This window comes from Tachysurus vachellii, chromosome 21 (assembly GCF_030014155.1).
Source record: "Tachysurus vachellii isolate PV-2020 chromosome 21, HZAU_Pvac_v1, whole genome shotgun sequence".
Taxonomy (NCBI): Eukaryota; Metazoa; Chordata; class Actinopteri; order Siluriformes; family Bagridae; genus Tachysurus; species Tachysurus vachellii.
In genome coordinates, this window is record NC_083480.1 from 13,032,066 (window position 1) to 13,040,669 (window position 8,604).

Sequence of the window (8,604 nt, forward strand, 5' to 3'; positions counted from 1 at the left end):
TTAAACTAACATAATAGTTTATAGAGTTCAGTTGATCGGGAGTTATCAAGGTGAGTAAATTATTTATACCAACGTTGTGCACCGTGATAAAGGTCATAAAGCAAACTGGCTTACTAACTAGTGTGTGTTTCTTTAGGACTGGGAGGCGCTGTGGGCTATGCACTTGGTGGTCTTGACTGGACAAACACCTTCCTTGGTCAGGCTTTTAAGTCCCAGGAACAAATCTTGTTTGTGTTTGCTGCTGCAATATTCATCGTCTCAGTGACACTGCACCTCTTCAGCATTGAGGAGGAACAGTATATCCCGCAGCAGGAACGACTGGATGAGGAGGCTGACGGGACAGCCTCTGTCAAATTGAATGTCCTGCTTGGTCTTCCGTCATCGCAGCAACAGCTGGATCTGATTCCTGAGGATGAGCCCTATGAGCATGAATCCCACTCGGCTGAGCCAGAGCTGGACTACCTGGATATGGAGCTGGTGCGCAGTAAGAGTGACTCAGTGCTGGCCATGGCTGATGGCACTCTGGAGCATGAGGCGCTCTTTTTACGCCAGATCGAGCCTTCCATCTTTCACGATCGCTTATCATCATTCTACGGCAGCCAAGAGTTCCCACATGGGCGCTTCAGCCTCAGCCGTCTGTCATCCTTAGTGCACGAGCCAGAAGGTGAAGAGGTGCCACTCCATGCCAAACCCAAAGCCTCCAATGGCCAACCAGCCGGGCACAGTGATCCTACTGGACATTCCCAGCCACTTCCAACAAATGCACTCAAATCCTCCAGTGCCGGAGCTGCCATCCGGCGCCGGCGCCACACTTTCTACCGTCAGTCATCCTGTACTTTCTCCTACTACGGTCGTCTTGGCTCTCATCGCTACCGCTACAGGCGTGCCAATGCCGCCGTGCTTATAAAACCATCACGCAGCATGAACGATATCTACGAGATGCAGCAGCGCCAGAGGAGGGGACAGCGGCACAGGGCTCGACACCAAAGCGGAAACACTACATCCAGCGGAGACACCGAGAGCGAGGAAGGTGAAATAGAGACTACTGTACGGCTCCTCTGGATGTCCATGCTAAAGATGCCCAAAGAATTACTTCGGCTCTGTCTTTGTCACCTGCTCACCTGGTTCTCCATCATCGCTGAGGCCGTGTTCTACACTGACTTTATGGGACAGGTCATCTATGAGGGTGACCCTAAGGTAAGATAATAAAGGATGACACAATAGGAACATTTTATTTATTTTTTTAACACATTTATTAGTCTGTCTGTCTGTGACACATTTTCAATAATGTAGAAACAAGCCTGTATGTGTTCCTTCCATTTTTTTCAATAATTAAAACATTCAACATTATAGAAAAAAGTAAAACAAAATATATATAAAGTGTTTGCATGATCCACTCCATATAACAAAGCAAAGTTTTGTATTTAAATAGTAGCACAATTCAAACATTAGCTATCTGGACAAGCTTTTTCAGGAGTACAGGGTTGCCAGGTATCAAGGCAGGATACACCCTGGACGGAGTGCCAACCCATCACAGGGCACACACACACACTCATTCACTCACGCAGTCACACACTAGGGACAATTTTCCAGAGATGCCAATCAACCTACCATGCATGTCTTTTGGACCGGGGGAGGAAACCGGAGTACCCGGAGGAAACCCCCGAGGCACGGGGAGAACATGCAAACTCCACACACACACACAAGGTGGAGGCGGGAATTGAACCCCGACCCTGGAGGTGTGAGGCAAACGTGCTAACCACTAAGCCACCGTGCCCCCCTCCATCCTAATATATCTTAAACAAAAAGACCCTGTCTAGAATATTTGGGATCTAGAAAAGGGAGATGTTTGTTTCTTTTTTCCATGACTTTCTGCTTTAACCACATAATTTATCCACCTGTAACCTCTTGAAACATGTTGGAAACGTTTTATGGCTGAAGTCATGCAGCCATAAAACATCTGGAATGTTTCCCACAATGAAAGGGCTAATAACTTTGTACAACTGTTTTCATGTTGAACTCAAGCTTATGTCGCTATAAGACTTGTTCTAAATCTGTTTTTGTTCTATTAGGCTCCTTCAAACTCTACAGAGCTGCAGAGCTACCATAAAGGAGTGCAGATGGGCTGCTGGGGGCTGGTAATCTACGCTGCTACTTCTGCTGTTTGCTCAGGTCTGTTCAATACAACATGAATCTACAATATGATCAAGAGTCTCAGGACCAACATGCAAATAACTAGGTGTAAAGTAGTTTCTTTTTCAGGTGAAAATAATTCTGTGTGATTCTTCAATCAGTTGTAATTGATAGGTGCATCTTAGGTTACCAAGGATAGACAGATTCTTGGATATTCTCTAGATTATGAAGATTATAAGGAGATTTTGCTACGTTTATCATTGTAGGACTGAAGGAGTGTATAGTATGAGATTTGTAATCAGTCATTTTTAAACATGCTTATTGTCTTATCTATGCTCCAATACAAAAACCTGAGTATATGCCTTAGTTACACATTTCTGTAGATTTGATTCTAAATCTGTTTGTTACCTCTTTTTTAAAGCTTTACTCCAAAAGTATCTGGACAACTTTGACCTCAGCATAAGGGTCATCTACATTCTGGGCACTCTGGGTTTCTCCATCGGCACGGCCATCATGGCTATCTTCCCAAATGTCTATGTGTCCATGGTGATGATCAGTAGTATGGGTATCATCTCCATGAGCATCTCCTACTGTCCATATGCGCTACTGGGCCAGTACCATGAGATCAAAGAGGTGAGATGGTATACGATCAGAACGGAGAACAAAAAATGTGATCTTGGAGGTTTTGCCTGTGATGTAGGTGCGGGTGCCCAGTGAGCTATTCTGACTATTTCAGAATGGCGCTAAAAACATCCAATGCAAGTGGAAACCCCTTGATGAGTGTTCAGATGAGAATGCTCAGACTGGTTTAAAATGACACAGACTAGGGTAACTCAAGTAACTTTCAAGCATCTTGTAATGCTTACTGCTGTACGTGTACATTTCTGGCATTTTGTCTGACACTCTTATTCAGACTAACTTACATTTATCTTCTTTTTTATACATTTAAGCAATTAAAGGTTAAGAGTCTTGTTTAAGGCTCCAGAATTGGCACCTTGGTGGTTTTGAGATGTGTACTTACAACCTTCCAATCAGTTGTCCAACATAACCTCAGATAATTACTCTCTACAATCGTAGTGAGCAGAAAAGCATCTCGGAATACACAAAATGCCAAACACTGAGGCAGATGAACTACAACAACAGAGGACACATCAGAAAAAAATACCAGGAGAGGTTGCCTCAGATTTCTGTTCTTGGCTGATGGGAATCTGGGGGTATGTGGTAGCCTAGTGGTTAAGGCGTTGTTAATTAAGTGGTTAATTACTGATCGGAGGGTCATGAGTTCGAATCCCAGGTCCATCAAGCCGCCACTGCTGGGCCCCTGAGCAAGGCCCTTAACCCTCAATTGCTCAGTTGTATAAATTGAAATAAAATGTAAGAGACTCTGGATAAGGGTGTCTGCTAAATGCCATAAATGTAAATGTAACCTGATGTCTGCTGCTGTTGTATCCCATCTGCCTCAAGGTTTGACATTTTGTATATTCTTGGATGCTTTTCTGCTCACCACAGTTGTATAGAATGCTGTTGTGTTTTTTTTGTTACTGTAGCCTTCCAGTTAGCAACCATTCTCCTCTGACCTCTCTCATCAACAAGGCGTTTCTTCCAGCAAAACGTTAATTGAAGGCTCTTGGCATGTATCTGTATGATTTTAGGCATTGTGCTGATGCCGCATAATTGGCTGATTTTATTTACTTATTATTGTTCGATTAGGTGATTTGGTTGAACGTGATCATGTCCGTTTTCCTTAGTAAGATGACACATTTGTGTGTGATTTGCTGGAAAGGAATTGGAATTTTCCTTTTAGGAACAAACAGGGCTTTGACAATACTACTCAATAACTGGGATTTTTTTTTCCTACCATTCCATAGTATATCCATCACAGCCCTGGCAACTCAAAGCGAGGCTTCGGCATCGACTGTGCGATCTTATCATGCCAGGTGTACATCTCACAGATCATCGTGGCGTCAGCATTGGGTGCAGTGGTGGACGCAGTGGGCAGCGTGCGTGTTATCCCCATGGTGGCATCTGGTGGCTCCTTCCTGGGTTTCCTGTCTGCTTGCTTCCTGGTCATCTATCCAGGAGATGGTGATGGAGAGAAGAGTGAGCAGAACAAAGCTCTGACCAAATCGAGCACTGCAGAGAATGACACCAGCACCGAGAAGCCTAGTGTCCTGAAGCTCACACGCAAAGGCACTACCACCACAACCTGCAACGTGGAGTGTGAGTCCACACTGTGATGAAGACGAGTGGCTGTGGAGCACACATTCCCTCCATCCCAGCTTGATTCTGCTTTCACCAGGGAGTGGTGTAGATTTTATTTGTTTGTTCATTTGTTTGTAGAGGTGGCATTAGCATTCTTGATCCTCAGGGCCACCAGGGGGTGCAGGACACTAGAAATGACAAGGGCATTGTGGTCTGTCCCATTCTTTCAATATATATTAATCTATTTAAGCTTGTACTTCATCCAATCAAAGATCCTACTTCCACTCTAAGTGCAAGATCTAATCATGTAATCTAATCAAAATGAAAATTAGTTGTGTAAGATAATCATTTGGATTCTAGGTTTTTCTTCAATTGATTATTCCTTCATGTCTGTCTTTGGCCTTATGGCCTCCTGTCCATGAAGAGGAAGTTTCTCCAAGTACATTAAATAATATTTAATCCTTGTTTTTTTAAAATGTCTAAACTATGTCAGCTCCTGGTGGATGTATGTGTGGTAGTTTAAGTTGATCAGCAGAAAAACACCCTAAGGTTTAAAACAGACCCAAATCCTCACCTTTTTATAGTGTTTTAGTTTGTGCAAAACTGCTAAAGTTAGTGCTGGGAGAAGAAATTGATCCCCTTAAAGATTCCTAGCTTTCCCAGGGTTCTTTTGCTCTATCTATGAGCAGTTCATATATATATATATATCAATTTATTACTTAACAAATAATGTTGTAACAAATCTCAATGCTGCAAGTGAGTCTATAGAGCACATACCAAATGAAGCAATTAAGTAATTATGTGAAGCTATTGGAAGATGCTTTGTGTCTTTCAGTTTAGTTTTCAGTAACAGGATATAATTGGAGTCAGCTCAGTTGTCGTATAAAGTGAGTGGCTGTACACGGGGCTTGAGGTGATTGGGAAGGTACCTGTGGAACACGTCTTAACTTTTTGACAGAACTTAAGCTGTGCAGTAAATTCAGCAAAAAAAAAAAAAAAAGAAAAAAGAAAAAAGTTGTTTGGAATTTAGTTCTGATTACAATTCTACATTTTATTGACCGAGTTTGGGACTGGAGTGCTGAACCCTCGGTAGTAACGTTTACATTCTCTTTCACTGCTGCATTGCACTGCACTGTTTTTACATTTACAGCATTTGGTTATTAGACCCTTCCACACCGAGATCTCCCAAGTTTCAAGTCATCTTTGGCACCTTGGCTCCTCCATGGCCTCCGGTTCAGTTCCAGTTTACTCTACAACCATGCAATATGCCTGTGATGGTGGGCGCTGTGGTGGTTGTGTGCGTAATCGTTCCAACTGGTCTTCTGGGTTAGTTACATTTGGAGTAAAGTGGTGAGATTTCTGACTTACTCAATGCTGGAAGACCAGTCATGACCTTAAGTCAGGATCCTATTATTTTATATTACAAGACATGGTATTTACTTCCATATTGCTGTTTAGCATGTCAGACACTCTGAAGCATGTTGACAATATTTGTGTTTCCCTCCAAGCAGATTTGTACTTATCTGCTGTATTATCTGTATTTGTAGCTATCTTTATACAGTGTTAAAACTAAGTCGTAAGCTGAAATTTTTTTTTTTTTGGAATGTTTATTAAAAGAAAATTGATAAACCAAACTTGAAAATATATACACACACACACATAAGGCTTATTTTCAGACAAATCAGACGCAGTTGCAATAATAATGTTACTTGCCTCAGAACGTTTGAGTGCTGGATTTTTCTACCTACAGTAGTGCATGAGGATGTTGCATCCTAGATATTAAAGAAATGCAATACGTTTTATGAAGGCCATATAAGCCTCGCTAATGAAATATAAACATGTAAGTGATGGGTTATAATGCATTTATAAGGCATTGTTTATGTATTCCAAGCCTTAATAGTGTACTACAAATACAATATCTGTATCTGTTTTAGGGCTAATAAAATATCCCTACCTTTCTTCAGTTTAAACCATTAAGTATAATCCAAAAATTATAACAAATCCAAGTACACAGTTACTAACAAGTAATGAATGGACGTTGCACTCTGTGTTTGTCCAACAAGCTTTATAACTCTATATATTTATTTGTGTTTAACGTTGTCTCTCCATCCCAAATAATGTATTCGTATTTGAATTCACTTTTTTTTAAATAATTTACATTTTTAAATGTTTATAATTAAAAACTAATTTATAGTCTAATAAGAATTTATAAATATTTTAAAACATTTGATTTGTAGCAATAAAAGTAAAAAAAAATGCCCAACATGTGCTACAATACATTTAACATACAAAAATTGGGAAAGGAACCGGGCTTAATTTCTGTTAAACATAATATGCTAGCTGAGTTTCTTACAAGTGTGTTGTGTATGTTCTATGTAATGAATAATATTAACAAGTTAATAATATAAAGTGCAATTTTCATAAGTGATTATAATATGTATAGCATAATGCCTTAAAAATGTGTCATAACATGATTATGGTGGATATATGATGGACTGGATATAAATATGGCCTTCATAGAAAGTGTTATCGATAAGTAATCATTACTTAAAAATATTAGAGACTTGGCTTTAGTTGATGGACAGGTCTCTATTTTTTTAAATACTTGAAGTGTGCTGTAATTGTTTTTTGTGGTGTTTTTTTTTTTTTTTTTTTTGGGATGATCCAAGTAGATATTTGGTAAAGAACTGGATGAAGGGATGCTGAGTTGGATTTGGTTTGGTTGGATTTGCTCTATCAGGACGCATGTTCATTACATGTGAATGTAACTTGTCATTGTATTTTTTATTATAAGCAAAAGATCTGATAATGCTAAGAACTTGCACACGGGTTGTTGTCCCTGACTCGGATTATGCATAGTCTTGGACTACGAAGGTTTCCGATGGAGTTACACCTTTTACTGTGCAAGTTAGTTCAAGACTAAGCTTAATCCTGGACTGTAGAAGGACGCCTACAGTCCAGGAACTCAAGTTTTAAGAGTCATTTTGCAAAAGAAAAAAGAACTGTGGATATTTATTTTTGAGCTCTTTTCATGTTATACTAAATGCTTTGGCTTTATTTAAAGATGAAGATCCAATTATAGAGAGATATTATTATTATTATTATTATTATTATTATTATTATTATTATTATTACCTGTTGTGCTAAATGCAAATTGAAATATGCGTTGGAAAAGATCAGAGTTGTGAGTGTGTTTGGTGTGTGTTTATGTGCGTGGGTGTGCGTGTCTGTCTGTGTGTGTCTGTGTAACGTCCGAATTAGACTTCTAGCTGTCTACAACTCTTAGTTTACAGACCTTAATTTAAAGCAAATGTCACTTAAGTCATTGATTCTCATTATGTGTAGTTCAATGTATGTGATTATGAATAATTCTTTATCATTGCCTCCTTCATTAATTATGATTGTGTATTCGTTCACTGTTTCGAAGAAAGTTAGTGGATGTTAACGACAGACAAAATGTATGGAGGAGAACCGAATATCTGCAGTGTACTATAAGCTTTGTTATTTTAAAGTTGTATATATTCCTTTGAAATAGTTTCTTTTGCTGCTATATATAACAAATATATATATATATACTGTGTGTAATGTAATTTTATATATATATATATATATATATATATATATATATATATATATATATATATATATATATATAATTTAAAAAAAGCTGATTATTTTTATTAGTTTCATTTTCTAAGAACTGTACAGAACATCTGTAAATATGCACAAGCCTTCAAATGTAGATCTATTCAGGAACACTGTATTGAATGCACCTTTAAAGAATCACTGAAAGAAACGTTACGGATGTGTCTCCTTTTTATCTGGACTTTTCCCTGTATAACTGCATGTATGAGTGATTTTATAGCTGTTGGATATATAGAGTGCACAGGTTTGGGTGTCATTAGGATGAATCATTAAATAGAGTATGATGAGATCTTAATAGTAGGTGGGAAAGTTTTGCATGTCCCCTTTTTTTCATGTGAAATCGATGGATAATTTTATCCAATCAACAAACACCTACACTTTTATAACAGCCTCCAAAGCCTTAAGGATTCTATCAGCTGTCATGTTTCAATGAATATTCTTCCTGTTATCTTTTTAATGAATAGATTTTTTTTCTTTTCATTTAAAAAAACCTTAGATGCAAACTTAACAGACTGAATAGATGAATAGATTACGTTGAAATTTACATTTATGGTTTTTGTTAGACGTACATACAGCAACTATCCAACAACTTATAGAAGTCTCTTTGGAAGTCTCTCCTAATGA

General features: G+C 38.7%; 1 protein-coding gene across 2 annotated transcripts in view; it reads left to right on the top strand.

The window, feature by feature from the left end:
• The window catches only part of LOC132863943 (solute carrier family 45 member 4), a 43,470-nt gene extending 35,570 nt beyond the window's left edge, over window positions 1-7,900 (top strand). For both annotated transcript variants that reach the window (XM_060897054.1, XM_060897055.1), the window contains 4 exons: window positions 137-1,197; window positions 2,073-2,172; window positions 2,555-2,766; window positions 4,002-7,900. In XM_060897054.1, the coding sequence (XP_060753037.1) occupies window positions 137-1,197; window positions 2,073-2,172; window positions 2,555-2,766; window positions 4,002-4,370 (1,742 nt within the window). In that variant the 3' untranslated portion in view covers window positions 4,371-7,900. The remainder of the gene's footprint in view (window positions 1-136; window positions 1,198-2,072; window positions 2,173-2,554; window positions 2,767-4,001) is intronic.
• Window positions 7,901-8,604: the final 704 nt, after the last annotated feature.